This window comes from Botryllus schlosseri, chromosome 2, assembly GCF_051294905.1.
Source record: "Botryllus schlosseri isolate E-star chromosome 2, Bs_hap1, whole genome shotgun sequence".
Lineage (NCBI taxonomy): Eukaryota > Metazoa > Chordata > Ascidiacea > Stolidobranchia > Styelidae > Botryllus > Botryllus schlosseri.
In genome coordinates this window covers 39551732-39567282 of record NC_137237.1, presented here as the reverse complement: position 1 = coordinate 39567282, position 15551 = coordinate 39551732, and the positions used below count along the sequence as shown (strand labels likewise).

Genomic DNA, 15551 nt, shown 5'->3' with positions numbered 1-15551 from the left:
GGCCTGATACGCAGTAGGCTGGTGCGCCTGCTATCATCGCTGATCTGAATTACCGCTTCTGCAGGTGTAGCTTTACCTACTCTCTCCCCAATACTGTTACATTTAGGCTAATTATCGTTCGTAATGTCATGCTGTTTTTGGGCTGACATGAAATAAATTCCAATTTGCGTGGCGGGTCGCCTAACTGGCTGCGAATAGACTCAGTGACCAAATACTATTTTATTCAAATCCAAATTTTTTGACGACAATAAGTCCGCTTCTACTGGTTGGAATTGAACCAAATTTGAAGAACATCGTTTTTCTAGACAACCTAATACTTTCATGGGGTGGAAAGAAAAATTTCAAATTTTTTGTTATTTATTTTTATATAATAAATAAATCTTTTTTCTCCCGCAGCAATGCGGCTACTGGTTGGAATTGAACCAAATTTGGTGTGTAGGCTTAAGTTAGGTAACCTAACAATTTTATCAAGTAGCCAGTACGATTTGAGAAAAAAAGTCATTTTTGAAGACCCCTAATGAACAGGTGTGTACGAGTTTTGAGCAAACGTTAAAAGGGTGTACCACGTCGAAAAAGGTTGAAGAGCACTGATCTAATAGACCTACGTTGCAATAGCGTTTCAATATTTACGTACTATATGGTTCAGTACATTTCGATTACGTACTCGGGGGCACGATAGCGAGTCGTCAATGTGTTGCAGACTTTTGCGAAACACCACTTATCTGTATAGGATGCCGATGAAGAGCCTTAATACATTTCAATACGAGAAGTATGTATAGCGAAATTGATGATTCGTCTAACACAGTGGTTCCCAACGTGGGCGATTTGGCGATCTAGGGGGGCGAAAATGACGAAGGGGGCGACAGGGGGCGAAAATGGACAAAGGGGGCGATTGGGGACGAAAATAGCGAAGGGGGCGATAGGGGGGCGATGACGCGTCAAAACGGCCGACATTTTTTTTTTTAGTCAACCCACAGAAATTTAGTTACAAAAGTGTGTTAAATTAGATATCGAGCTGAAAATTTGACCATTTTTTTTTAGTCAACCCGCCGGTGATTACAGTTTGTATGCCCAATTTTCGGTACACAAAATTTGGGGGGCGATGATCGGTGTTGACCTTGAAAAGGGGGCGATGGGTCGAAAAAGGTTGGGAACCACTGGTCTAACATAACGTCTATATCCCAGGTAGAAGAGAGATTAATAATTCGTCTATTACATGGCCAACCAGCCTATCCGTGCCAATGCTGCGTGTAATATGCATTACCACCATCACTGTTTTGAGCAACCATATTGTTATCTCGCTAATATAATTGCTTCGATGATGAAGGGGGAAGAAGATGATTTGTTTTGGTTTCCGATCAAACAATATTCAAAATTCTCTTAACCAATGCGTGGCTCAAAAAGATCAGTGGAAAGTGGATGTAATGTAATGCAGTAAATCCTACGTATTGCGTGCCACATCTTTTGTGTCAGAAATCGACTATGATTCATATCATTGACACCCTGCCATTGTCCGTGTTATTTTTTTTTGCAGGGGTCTAAACGGTGTTTAGGGGCTTAGATGTTTCTAGTGTAGTTTTTCTTGTTTTGGTAGATGCTATCTGCTTACTAAAAAGATTCTTATATATTTCGTCCTTCAAATTTATAATATTTATCTGCGTTTGCAACATTAGATGGAATTTATGTGTACTCTCCTGCTGCTTTTATTTCTATTGAACACCCCTTCCACGTGGGCGAAAAAAGGTCGAAAGCCCGTTTCAAAGGGATTCCCTGCAGCCAGTGTCAGCAGTGGTGTGAGCCAGTACTGCCTAAAGGACCACAAGCGGTCATAAACATGACTTTGATCGAGCAAACAATCGACAGAAAAATCAAAGAAGGTGAGATTTCTATCTCTATCATTGATCGAGCGACGTTTATGGAATGAATTCCGTGATTTCTAGCTTTTGAAACGTTTCCCGTGAGAAGTTGCCATGGTCCCAAATTCGAATCAGCATTTGCACGGAATGACTCTGGTGGCGTCTTCGAGTCCTACATCCCAACAATTGGATTCATTGACGTATTTTGTGACTTAGCTGATGAAGGTGGAAACTGGACCGTGAGTTGAATGAGTGATTTTTCTAAAGAACATATATATTCATTTTTCCGCTCTCAAAAAGGTTTTCCAGCGACGAATGAACGGGGAAGTTGATTTCTACCGGGGTTGGAATGACTACGTGAAGGGATTTGGCGATTTGAAAGGAGAATTTTGGATGGGTATGACTTAGTCTTAGTGCAGTGGTTCTTAACCTTTTTTCCTTCAGCGCCTCCTTTCAAAAATTATCGTGCTCTAGCGCCCCCACCCCATATTGCAAGGACTGTAATAAAGACAATGGGTAAGAGGAAGGGCCGTTGCAGCACTTCGCCAGTCCTCTTAAGAAACTGTTGTCTTGGGCACCCATAGCGTGATAAACTAAACCTCTTGGGGCTTCGCCCCCCCCCCCAGAACCCCGTCGCGTGATTTCGATAGTCAGCAAACTTTGTGTGGTCTGGTCGCCCAAGGCGTCAGTTTTTTCTATAATGCATGAACGAATAGGTGGTAATTGCATATATATGTCGCTATAAACATTTTAACCTCCCAGCCCACGTAATCAGATTTACCAGTAGTGCTGAGTGAGCTGTTGTCTTGGAAAATGAAGGCCAGGTAATTAATACTTGAACATATTCGGGCGTGCCTATTGGTAAAAATTACTTCATTACATGTTGTTACTTTGTTACCTCTTGTCCGTTATATAGTCAAAAGATCATGAAACGCATAATCATGTTAAACTAAAGTATGCATACGGTTCAAAATTGGTATTTCTTCACTGGCAAATAATTTCTCTCTGATGGATGTTATTTGTCCTGTGGGGTGCAGATTGCGAGGACATGATAATTCGGGCCTATGGACAATTAAATTAGACTTATCTACAACGACGTTTACGGTCAACATAAGGGCAAACTTATTCGGCCAAGGTTTTCTTGCTGACGATCTTTTTGGCACACTTTTCGGAGTCTGATATTGGCTGAATAAGTTCACACAAATTATAGTGTCATTGTTAAGCTTTATCTTTGTATTCAATAATGATATAGCCTTTCTGAAACTAGGAATCCGTCGGTATTTGCATAAGCGCCTATGCTTTCCCTCGTTGAAAACAAGGCATATAGGCTACGGCGGTTTCCTTCACAAAAAAGCGATCATGCTTTAGGTTTAGACGTAGTGACGCAGTGATTTCGTGATTGCTAGTGTTCTCGCCGTTCTATGGTCGGTGGCACGCCCATTCTTCGGCAGCTACTTTCAAACGCTTTGCACGAAATCTTAACGGCCTTCCTGTGAGCTTTTTTCAGGCTCAGTGTCGTTTTTTACCAATAATCTATAGAATAAGACATTACAACGGAAGATTCGTAAGATTTTCGAAATTATGGACAACCCTAATATACAGTGCTTCCTTCTTCGATTTCCACACGCTGTGCACTGCAGGATATAATATCTAGTTCGAAACATATTTTTAACCGTAGCAAGCGTGACGGTGGTGTTTTAGTGGGACATGGCGGTCTAAAAGTACGCGCAATTCATTTTACATGAATTAAAATAACCCACCACATTTATGAAAACATATGAAGCACACGTCAGCGCGTAGTGCGGCCAAGAATTTCGAGATTTGACATGTTTTGTGGAATGTTAATTTTCTCTGAACACTCATTACGGATATGTCCTACTACTACATCATCTACTGTGAAGCCATTTTTCTTCAGCGCCCCCTGTATCGCCCCCTGAGCACAGCGCTCCGCCTGAGCGTTTCGGCCCCCTACAAAATCCAAATCGCCCCCTGGGGGGAGCTGGAGACAAGGTTAAGAACCACTATCTTAGTGTATTTGCATAATTTATGTCCATCGCTTTCTACAACTTCTATCACGTGAATTTGCCTGATATAGATCACACTTGTCAACAAAATGAGAAACGTTTTTGGCATAACTACTATGATTGATTTCTTGGATTTTTAAGGTATGCCCATAAATAAGCCCAATTCCCTGTATTTACCCTCATCATTTCAAGTAGAAGGAATTAAATTGAAGCACTTTCATACAATAATAAGTGACTATGAAGAGCCCTAGTTTAGTCATCGGTTATTCAATCAATCAAAACTTGATGACACGATAACCAGATCTTTCTTGATCAGAAGATCAGTCTCAGATCAGAGAAGGTCAAGGTGAAAGTCGTCAATTCCCGACTATAATTTGTATGCAACTGTTTCTTTTTCTTGTACCGATATTATTACCGTAATCTGCGACCCTGAAACCTCTACTACACGAAGTTTCCGACTATATATATAATTGAATAGTATATATTCAATTCATACTGAAATGAATAGGAGAAATTTCATGCTGGCGACGTCATACATTGTGGTAGGATTGTTGATATAGTATGTTTTTTCCAATTCCCTATTTTGCTGACGATGAGGTCTACCCCTGACGAGTGTCAGCCGAAAATATTCTGGTTTATTTCAATATGAATATACTATTCAATTGTATATTGAAGTTCAATCGAATTCTGTATGATTTAGAGGGATCTTATCATGTCGCACTCTCCCATATATGAGACCCGAAGGTCATAAGACTGCAGATAAGTACACATCCAGTGTCATGTAAGAACGGTTGCCGAATGTCACATCAGGTTGTGATAACTGACCGTATACCTTTTTCAGGACTGGAGGCATTGCATCATATGACGAAGGAAGGGAACATCGAGTTGAAAATCAACATGAACACGAGAGATGATGGAACATATTGGGTGGCAAAATATAGGTACATATGAAATTTGTGTGTTGACATTTTTCATAGATCGCACATCGAACCTGTGGCTCTGGAATTGGAGGCACGAAGAAATTCAAGGCATAGCAAAAATTCTTAAGAGAAATAATGTGTTATTAGTGAAGTGATTTTTTGCCTAAAAACGGATGATTTTGACCTAAAAAAACAAAATTTGGACATTTTCTGATCTAAAAATTTTTTGACCTTACGTATGCAAATTAGGTGTTTTAGAACATAATGGTAAAATTGTGCTACTAACCTTCGTTTCTGGTTAGTACTGTCTGTCCTTACGAAGTAGTGTGACCTGAAGAAATGTTTTTGACCTGACAACTGACAAATTTGTACACGGCAGGATTAATATATGTAGAGTTTGATTTTGTTCTATACGGCGATGGATTTCGTAGTATATACCTTGCAGAGTTGGATCAATTACATTATTTCAGTTCAATTACAATTACAATTACAATTACTTTCATGCACGTTTCAATTACATTACAATTACAATTACTCCATGCTAAAAATATCAAATTACAATTACAATTACAATTACTCCTTGCATGCTTCAATTGCATTACAATTACAATTGCTGCTGTTGAATATGTAATTGAATGATCATAAATTCAACCGTGCTCCTTGACAACCGTAGCGTCGTAATTAACAACAATTCAAGTATTCATGTTTCATTCATGATGCGCAAATACCCGTTAATTGATAAAAAGAAAAAAACGTTTTCGAACTATTCCAGTATGCAGTATGTCGTTGAAAAAAGTATTATGATATTTATTATGCACGTGTTGGATTTGCGTATATAGTATATAATTAAAGAAATATTATTATTTTTATCGAGGGACGTAGGAATTAGGATGAGGAGTAAAAACAAAACCGTGCTTTGTCAGATAAGACGTTATATAATATCCAGTGGTCTGGTTAGTTAGCCAGACGAAGTAACGATGCAGCATCGTGATCTGAAATCGTATTGTAGATTGCCAACCCACGGATAGATGCGCAAGATGTGAGTCACGGATGAATGCACCGACAAACGTACTGCAGAGCCGGCTAAAAGCAGCAAACTTTGTAGTCCTAGAGCTGGCGATCCAAGCGTCCAAATTTGATGCATCTGGTCTTTATCGTAAGCTATTGATGCACTAATTCCGAAAATACAAATTAAAATCTCGTCAGGGCAATGTAACTGCTCAAAAATAGCCGTTTAAGGCCGACTGTTCTGAAAAGTGAGAGCGCCGCAGCAGCATGACCACAACAATGACTAATTACGCCCAGCGATTGTTCAGAACAATGCCGATTCCCAGACTTTCACGACTATTTTGGGATGGTACCATTGCCTGGAAATATACTTTTATTGCGGAATCAGTGCGATTAGGACCATACATATCAAATTTCGACGCTTGGATCGCCAGCAATTGGACCATCAATTCTTCTGCTTTTAGCCGGCTCAGCAGTTCGCTTCTCGGCGTATTCAATGGTGAGTCACGTGTTGTGAATCCATCCGTTGGTTAGTAATCTAATAATTGTATACAATGGCAGCCGAGGCCAGCATAGCGGTAAAAATAAAAAACTTCGCCTGCAAGGGCGCAGTCAAGGGCTTCCGCGAATGGATCCATCAAATTCCTTGTCGACATTTAAAGAGAATGCATTATAAGTCAATTATTTTATGTTGTGCTTGTCAGGTCTCAATAGCAATTTAATGAAATTGAAATTGTAATTGAGCAAAATCTTTGTCAAATTACAATTACAATTACAATTACACAAAATAAAAATGCTTCAATTACAATTACATTACAATTACATTGAAAAATGTAATAATTACATTCAATTACAATTACAAATTACAATTGATCCAACTCTGATACCTTGATGAGGTAATCTAACACTGTACCAAGTTGGAAGGCTGTGACTTAATATTTACAGTAGTAAGTACGCTATCAAAGTCGAGTATACAGGGTCTGCGTACGCTGATTTGGCATTGAGCCTATACCGCATACAGGAATTTTCGCAAAAATTTGATATTGGTATATGTGAATTTTGAAAGTGTTCCATGCCGAGATATATGACGTATTCGGTATGGTATATCTTGGTTGTGTTATCTAACTTCGCAGTAAGTTTCGAGATTGTCACTTAATGATTAGCATGGTAATTCCGTTATGAAAGTCGGCAATATATCGGTGCGGGCTCATCTACCAAATACTCGACTTTGACGGTGAAGTTACTACGCTACTTATTGAGTCACACCCTTGAAACTTAGTACAGTGTTAGATGACAGCATCAAAATATACCATACTAAATCCTGTCACTAAGCTCGATATGGAACACAGTCAAAATCAACAAAAACCAATAGCGACTCTGTCTTTAATTAGTGCTGCAGACGGATCGAAAATAACAAAGTCAAAAAAGGTATCAGGGCGTGACGGTAACGTGATTTTTCGAGTGTCCACACCACCTTTGAGTACACAATGGTGTTATCGCCGCGGATTGTTTTGACAGCACATGTGACGGAGCTGGGTGTTGCGGGTGTAATAAACTTCGTATTTCGTGGTGTGTCGTGACTCGTTACTGGCGGTCGTCGAGTTGCCAACTTCTCTAAATTCTATTCTGAGGATGGGGAGTACCTATATTAAAGTTATTCTTCCAAATTTTCTCGATAATATATTCTGATATCCGAAATAATTTTAAGCTCTCTTCGAGCTCGGTCATCTCTAATTTTGGGGTTTGCGGTTATTCCCTGGTTAGCTGCTTGTGGTTATACGATAACATTGGAGTTATTGTCTGCTCGGCCAGCATCCGTGTGCTGTCTTTGAATATAAATATTTCATAGTCAAAAAAAATGGAAATTAACTTTCCGTTTCGCGTCCATGTATATTCGCAATTAGTATGGGTAATCCGACACCAAATTCTATGTTTACGGGGTCACTAAACCGTTATATCTTTCCATATCTATAACGATAAGTATGCGATTGGGGCAAATTCATCATCATTCTCAATCGATTTCAAGTGTATTTTATAGGGCCGGATTGTATTAACCCTTTTATTGGGGGGGGGGGGGTCAGATTTTGCTGAACTGACTATCGCTTTTCAAATTCATACCGTGATCTAACCAAGAGTTTAATCTGAGCTGTTCCAGTTTAAAAATGGGCGGAGTATAGCCTTCTGCCGTTTCCGCCCTCGATCGACACCCCATGACATGTCTAGAGTTTTTTTTTATAAGACTAAATAAACAAACTTTTTCTCTGAAAAATCTCTTTCACTCTCTCATTTTTCCAGACAGACCCCCAGTATAGCGTCAGAGAGTCAAAAATGATGCCTCAGTGCGCAGCCACCGTTGCCTGGCTTCAAACAAGCCGTCAACCACGACCGTAACCCGCCCGGCTCGTCAAATATCGTAAAATCAAAAATACATGAAAAATTTACATATGGGCGTGGTCAGTGAGTGGTTATAATGGTCAAGTTCAAGATCAATGGCATGAAACAACGTGGTATACTTTCCCTTTTCATATCTAACCATTTGCCGACATAGTAAACCAGTTTGCGACTTGTATTCCGTCACGAACTTGGACTTGATTACGTTCTTGAAAATCACCGAAGCGTAACCAAAATTACCAAACCGCCTCTGAAAACCCCCAGAACAAAGTCTGAGGTTCGAAATGGTGAAAAATTGCACATTATACCGTACAAGCCGACTTCTGATGTTCTGGCAGAATTTCCGACTATATTTCTTACTCGGAAGATATCTGGATATTTTAGGCATGGGTATTTTCAGCCAAACTCCTCATGTCAGATCGTCGGTGTTCGAAAATTGTCATGCCCTATGCCTTCAAATTATGTATCATATAAATCAGATGATAGCTGGCTTTCCATAGAAACCAAAAGCAGTCCGCTACGACATATATCTTTAGAGAATTTGAGAGATGAACTTGAACTTGGGTCACCAGTGACCCCCCTCCATTAAAAGGGTTAATAAAATAGATAATATCAAACGATGTAGTTGCTATGATTTTTCAATTTCCAAGTAAAATATAAAGCATTAAAATTTACATTATATTTATTTTTATTCTTAAACCAATTTCTATCATCCAGCAATTTTCAACTCGGACCCAGTTCTGACAACTACAGACTGAATATTTCCGGATTCTCCGGAAATGTATACGATGGTCTCGCGGATAGCAACAATCTAGAATTCACCACGAAAGATGCCGATCACGATCGATATCTTCCGCCGCAAAATTGCGCCATTCACCGCGAAGGAGCTTGGTGGTATGACTGGTGCGCCGCAAGCAATCTGAATGGAAACTTCAACAAAACAGATGAGAAGGGATTTTGGTGGCATCATGGATCCTACAACAGACTCCTTCGCTATTCGGAAATGAAATTTCGCAGAAGATTCTCAAATGAAGGATGGCTTCAAAATATTCAAAGTCCAAACGAAATGGATTAATGTAGATCAGAGGTCTCAAACTCAAATGTGCTCACGGGCCAGTTTTCCCGTTTGAATACGCCTCGGGCCGCAGCACTAGGGGTATTATATGTCTTTCCTAGTAGGCCTTATTTGGCGGGAATGAATTGTCCTATTGAAAGTGAGCCGATCCAGCAGACTGACAGTAAACACACATCGCCAAAATGTGATTTGCTCTTGTATCAATTTAGGCCTGGCACGAAAAGAATCTTCACATTTATAACTATTTGAATAGAATTGTTGTTGTATCTGATATATAATAATTATAAGATATAGACACCATATGGGCGGACAAATGTATGATGCCATCATAAAGGCTATCGGATTATAATTTTCCATCTACTATGAATATTTTGAATTTAACAGATTGATATTAGAGACTGATCTGATATCAAAACATTTTTAGGTTAAGCACTGTAATTCCAATCCAGGATTCGGGTGTACTTCTGATATGTAGGCTATTAGTCTCATGGCCAAATATCTTCAAATACAGGAGCAGAAAAAAATATGAATAAGATATAAATATATTAATGAATGTGTCTTAGTGATTGAATTGTCGGAACGCCGAACGGCCCATTATTGTTACATCGTTGGAGCGTACCACTACGGTACTCAGTACCTTGAAGTGGCCTTAATAACATGGTTTAGCGACCAAAGATGTAACTAACAGATTGCCCATGGTTGCCATCACTAATTGCTTGGTTGGCAAAATACCAAGCTGCGACCTTCTGATCTATTACTATTACCCTGATACGCGATTAGTTTGTTGCGTCCACGATTCTTACAAATTCACGGCATTCCTAGTCACTCCGAGTCAACTGGAGTCATTTTCATTTTGCCATCGAGTTAGCCCGAGTCTGAGTAATTCTAAGAAAGGTCGCGTCCAATTCCAACTCACAAATTTCAGTCACGAATCGTCTAAGGGTCAGGTTTTGTCATCATGAATTGGAAATGTGGTGAAATAGTGAATCTTCCCCTTCATGGTAGCGTGTGTAATAGATGTGATAGTGAAGTTTAACGAATAGTTTCAGGCTTTTGGAGCAATTTAAGAGGGAATTTTGACTTTATAACCTGAAAAGATATATGTGACACTTATATATTGTCAAATTATTAAAAATCTAAAATGTTCACGCGGGCCGCACAAAATGCTCCGGCGGGCCGCATGCGGCCCGCGTGTTTGAGACCTCTGGTGTAGATAATGGAGGTACACACCCAACCTGATTTGTTGTCTGTTCTCATATGTATAAGAAACATAGTCGAAATGTCGTCGCTTGGAAGTCGAATTCCGCATTGTAACCCGCTCATGCAGCTCATATTACTTTCATCAAGACAAAAACATAATGCCATGCGTGATGACGCATTGACTAAACACTGTTCAAGTACGCATAGAGCTGACGACATCTGTATTGGTAATACGTTGTGATATATCAGGAATATAGCCTATGTGTGTGTTGGTAATAAAACATTTTAATGGATAGGGATTGAAGTAAACCGACAGAATCAATTTAGATTTAGAGTTTGAATTTGACCAAACTGAACTGACAGCACATTAAATGATTTTGGCAACAATTTAGACTGAGTTATGCAAAAGAAGCATCGTAGGTTTTTCTCTGGATCTCGAGGTAGAGGGAGGTTCTGACAAATAAGGGGATGCCCACTGCCACGATAAAAGGCGGGAGTTTCTATTCTGATTTCCGATCAAAGTGAGTTATTATTTCGGGTGAGGTTAATTTTGAGTTTTTTGAAGCCATCGTCGTCATGGGTAGGGACAATCCCACCAATGACGGTCTACGGAAATGAGATCTGGTCGTAAAGCATTGGGATTCTTACCTAACCAAATTCCGTTCAATATAATTGAGCACAAGAATTTCCAATGGACCCACTACAGAAATCATACACTGCGCCTTAAAATGGGCAGTTTATTTCTTGCTACACGTTTAACGGTGATAGTAATTATAATTTGATATTTTTTGAATTGGGTAATTGTAATTGTAATGTAAATGAAGCATGCAAGGGAGTAATTGTAATTGCAGTTGTAATTGAACCGAATTAAAGTAATTGATCCAACTCTGATCCCAACACTGGTAAGAATTTATTTCTTCCATTTTACATCAAAATGAATAGATTAGGTAGATCACTATTTTGACCCCCTCTATGCTTACTTTCCCTTATCGCTATTGATAAGATTTCAGAGCGACGGAGTGATGTCAATATGACACAGATATTGGCATTTATAGTATGCTGATAAACAGTTGTTGCAATCATGACGTATTTAGTGTTCTAAAGAATAAAATCATAGCATTACAGTTACACCTATATCTACAACTGATTTTTACAATTTTCCCGAGGTTCGTTTTAGATACGTAGTGGAGTGGGAAAGGAAAACTTAGTGATTTACGTGATAGTGCGTGATACGAGATGTAGTCTGAGTTAATCTATCTTTTTTATTACAATTGAAAGAGAGTTGTTAATTCGACAGGGAAATTGAACCAGATTTGGCGATTTTGGAATTCAAACCGCTTCTTTACGAAAAATATATACACTATGACAATCACTTTTGCTGAATGTCCATTGTAACACCCTGTATTCCATTCTAAGTGTAACACATATCTTTATGCACACAACATAATTCTTTATTACGGTTCGAACTCATTGAAAGGATCGTTTGTCAAAATGAACTAACCACTGATATATATGCATCACAAAGCAATAAATCAAAGAATTATCGGGCATCGGGTATAACAGTAGCTTTTGTTGAATCGAAAAACTCTGCAAATTTATTTTTGGTTACAAAGTTGTGAAATGCACAGCTAAATTCATATACTGAAATTGAGCACACGTCCGCTGAATCGAATGAGCGTCTTGAGTGATTGTGAAGAGCGTATACTTTTTTTAGTGATTTTCAATATCCGCCTTTCTTTCCGCAACCATAGCCTTCTTGAGGCCCATTGATCTGAATTATAAATAACGATTGAGGAGAGCAATATATACATTAATAATGAGATGCCGTCATACTTTTGGCATTCATATAAAAACTGGCTATAGACCATATGTGCGTAGCGTAAGTAATCATCAGGGATGTAATCGAGTCACAAGGCTCCAAGTCACAAGTCAATCTCACTTTTATAGTTTTGACTCGAGTCAAGTCGATTCATTTTCAAGTCCGAGTCCAAGTACGCGAGTAGAGGGTCTAGTCCGAGTCATGGTATTATGACTCGAGTCCGAGTCCAAGTCCTTGTGTTGACTGCTCAGTTTCCAGGAAAAGTCTTTCTAAACCCACTTTTCATAACTCTGCTTGGTGACATCGAATGGTTCGCATTTATAATATAATAATTTTCCTCACTTTTAGCAGTTTCTGGTCGCATTTTCAAGTACCAGTACCAATATACGAAATCCCAATGGTGTGGTTACTTTGCTATACTTCGTAATTACAATGAAATGTCGGCCGAGGCCGTTTGAGTCTCGAGTCATATGACTCGGTTCGAGTGATGAGCAATGACTCGCGTCCAAGTCGAGTCAATACACGGAACGACCGGAGTCAAGTCGAGTCATCAGAAAATCGTGACTCGAGTCGGACTCCAGTCATTACAACGATTGTAATTGTAACGTACAAAATGACTCATGAGCTAGGGGTCAGAGTCATATATTATGAACGGATCGAAGTTACAGATATATGAGAGACATTCAATTCGGACTGGAGACAGATGATAATTTTATGTATTCTGTTTTATTCTTAGCAATTTCGCATCGTGTTCGCAAAACGTGTTTGTTCTGATATAAAAGATTAAAATAGAATCCGAATCGCTGATGACAGTCGGAAATAACATAATTGGTGTCTATCTCTGTTCAATATAGTTTTGATACTGAGAAAGACGATCGATACAAGTAGTCACCGAGACATTACTACATGCAATGTCATATCATATATACGTTTCATAAGCATACTTGATATAGTTCTTCAGGTACTTGTAACAACACAATTTTTCTGTGGGCCAGTTCACATCCCTAGATTGCGGCGAGATAGGGCAGTGGTATAATCCGCGGCTGCAACACCAATGGGTGCGGGTTCGAGTCCGACCGAGGTCGACTTCAGAATTCCGATACCTAAGTGTTGGAGGTTTACCTAGGCTCCTCCTCGCCACCTCATCCGCATCAGCGGTATCTTACAAAAGCCTAGAGGTGGGCCGTACTATAAGTCGGCAGTTACGGAAAATGAAAAGAATATCGGCCTGGTGTAAATGACCATTGTAGTCGACAAACACCATGAATACCCCAAAAAAACAAATCCCTAGATTTTTATCGCCATTCTATCAGCGTGAAAGCATTGTCTTACAAAATCTTTAATTAGTTTAAAGACAACATTTTTAGATGGTGACAAAACATTCCAACGTCATTCAAGTCAAAGATCGCAAGTACACTTGCTTTATTTTCAGTGAACAGCTACCCAAGCGAAAACAAACATGCCAAACTTGGTGTAATGTTCCAAAACGGAAAGTGACGAACTAATTACCTGTGCTATATTTATCTGACATAGGGCCAAAGGCGCAACACCTCCAATTCTTATGTATTTATTTTTAATGAGCAATAAACACACTATTTTTGGACCAATTCATTAAACCTGAAATATTTCTTTACGCGCCTCGTGAGGTTCAGTGTAACTAGAAAACCAAAAGTGAAAAAATATCGCATTAGTTACGCTTGATTTATAGAATTAAGTCAATCTGTATTCATAATTATGAAAGGACGTTATTTTCTTAGTATCTCTTGAGACAGTAGAGATGCATCACTCAAAAGTTGCGCAGTAGACTGGGTGCGGGGCAATTGAACACATGACCAGAGGATGGTATGTTATGGATTGGGAAATTTCCATACTCCATTTCCATACTCCATACTCGCATCAATCGTTCCATACCATACTTGGAATTTTTCATGTCATAGCAATATTTTTCCATGCCATATTTGATACTTTTTTCCATACTTTCGCAGCTATACCCGACGTCTCAGATAATATTCTTTTATTGATATGTTGAAATTTTTGCGGCATTTATATTCCAATTATTTTTGATGAAATCATCCATTTCAACAGCCCTGATATACCAATTATATACTCCTTTCATTTGTGCCATATGAAAGCGATGTAGGTTACCTAATCATCGAAGTCGGAACGTAAAATATGTATAGGGTTATTTAGGAATCACAACAAAAACTCATGATATGTAGAACTTTCGCAACGCACTGCTAGCAGTAACATGGATATATCATCCACAAAATCACATAAAACGAAGGCATTGTCACATTAGAATATATATTTGAATACGAGGCTCTATGATCGAGGATCAAATGTCCGATTCCTCCGTCATCAATGTGTAAGCCTTAAGGCAGGTGGACACTGGTTTACACTAAAGGCGAAAACTCTGTCTATTCATCATAATTTTGAGTGCCTCATTACGCTTCTCGCCGAGCGTTTTTCTCGTGGCAGAGGGAAGCGCGCGGCGGCGGCGACTCGGAACCGAATGAGGTTGTCGGTGTCGGGACACCGGTACCGTTGAGTAGACGTCACAGGAGATATGCATATCTATAGTTACTGCTTTTGGTGTTGAGATTACTCCATGTGATCGATTCCAAGGAAAAGAAAAGGTGAGTTCACCCAATGTTGAAGACGAGAGAATCCAAGCATATATAGACACTAGGGTTGTCCAAAATTAGGAAAATCTCGAAAATACTCCGTGTTAGCGTCTCATTCTATATATTACACTGTGCTGCGAGGTCAAATATGTTTTATCTGTTTTTGTAGCAATTTTTTGCGCTGAACTCAATTATGCAACCGGTTTTTTTAATCAGGTCAAGTTTTTTTCTATGGCATATTTAATCATGCCAGCTTCTGGTCATTATTGCACACAACAAAACTAATTTCTCTGGTAGCTTAATTGGTCATGCATGTGTAGCAGCCGTGCTCTACATTTCCCCTTACGTCAGCTGTAGTATCATCGCATCGTGCTTTCACTTCATCTTTTGTCTCCGGCCGCTTCGGCGGATGGACGTATAATAAAGTCTCTGCAGCAGTTGTTGTATCGTGTGTGATGTGATCAACTACAGACGGAGATCTTGTTACACATGTTGTCAATTTTTGCAAGATGGTATTCTTATTTGAATTCAAGGTTTTTGCAATGATAGCCGTTTTAAGTACTAATAACATATAATGACACAGTTGAACTAAAGCACTTACAATTAACCAAGATATCATAATTTTGTTCAATGG

The 15551-nt window shown here is 39.1% G+C and overlaps 2 protein-coding genes across 5 annotated transcripts in view; one reads left to right on the top strand and one right to left on the bottom strand.

Annotated features, from left to right (window-relative positions):
• Positions 1–887: 887 nt before the first annotated feature.
• Positions 888–10865, top strand: LOC145459113 (ficolin-2-like). Its single transcript, XM_080337732.1, has 5 exons — positions 888–1877; positions 1941–2095; positions 2157–2253; positions 4722–4821; positions 8917–10865. Exons 1-5 carry the CDS (start codon positions 1835–1837, stop codon positions 9272–9274), a joined length of 753 nt encoding a protein of 250 aa, XP_080193858.1. The 5' UTR covers positions 888–1834; the 3' UTR covers positions 9275–10865.
• Positions 10866–11903: 1038 nt separating this feature from the next.
• LOC145458996 (protein NLRC5-like) overlaps positions 11904–15551 on the bottom strand; it is an 87329-nt gene continuing 83681 nt past the window's right edge. For all 4 annotated transcript variants that reach the window (XM_080337516.1, XM_080337532.1, XM_080337539.1 and 1 more), the window contains one exon: positions 11904–12245. In XM_080337516.1, coding sequence (XP_080193642.1) covers positions 12185–12245 — 61 coding nt within the window. In that variant the 3' untranslated portion in view covers positions 11904–12184. The remainder of the gene's footprint in view (positions 12246–15551) is intronic.

Bases quoted from the DNA above. Each gene is read 5' to 3' on its own strand.
- LOC145459113 (XM_080337732.1), top strand. From the start codon at position 1,835: ATGACTTTGATCGAGCAAACAATCGACAGAAAAATCAAAGAAG. The intron at 2,096-2,156 runs GTGAGTTGAATG...GCTCTCAAAAAG, and splicing joins ATGAAGGTGGAAACTGGACC to GTTTTCCAGCGACGAATGAA. The intron at 4,822-8,916 runs GTACATATGAAA...TCTATCATCCAG, and splicing joins TATTGGGTGGCAAAATATAG to CAATTTTCAACTCGGACCCA.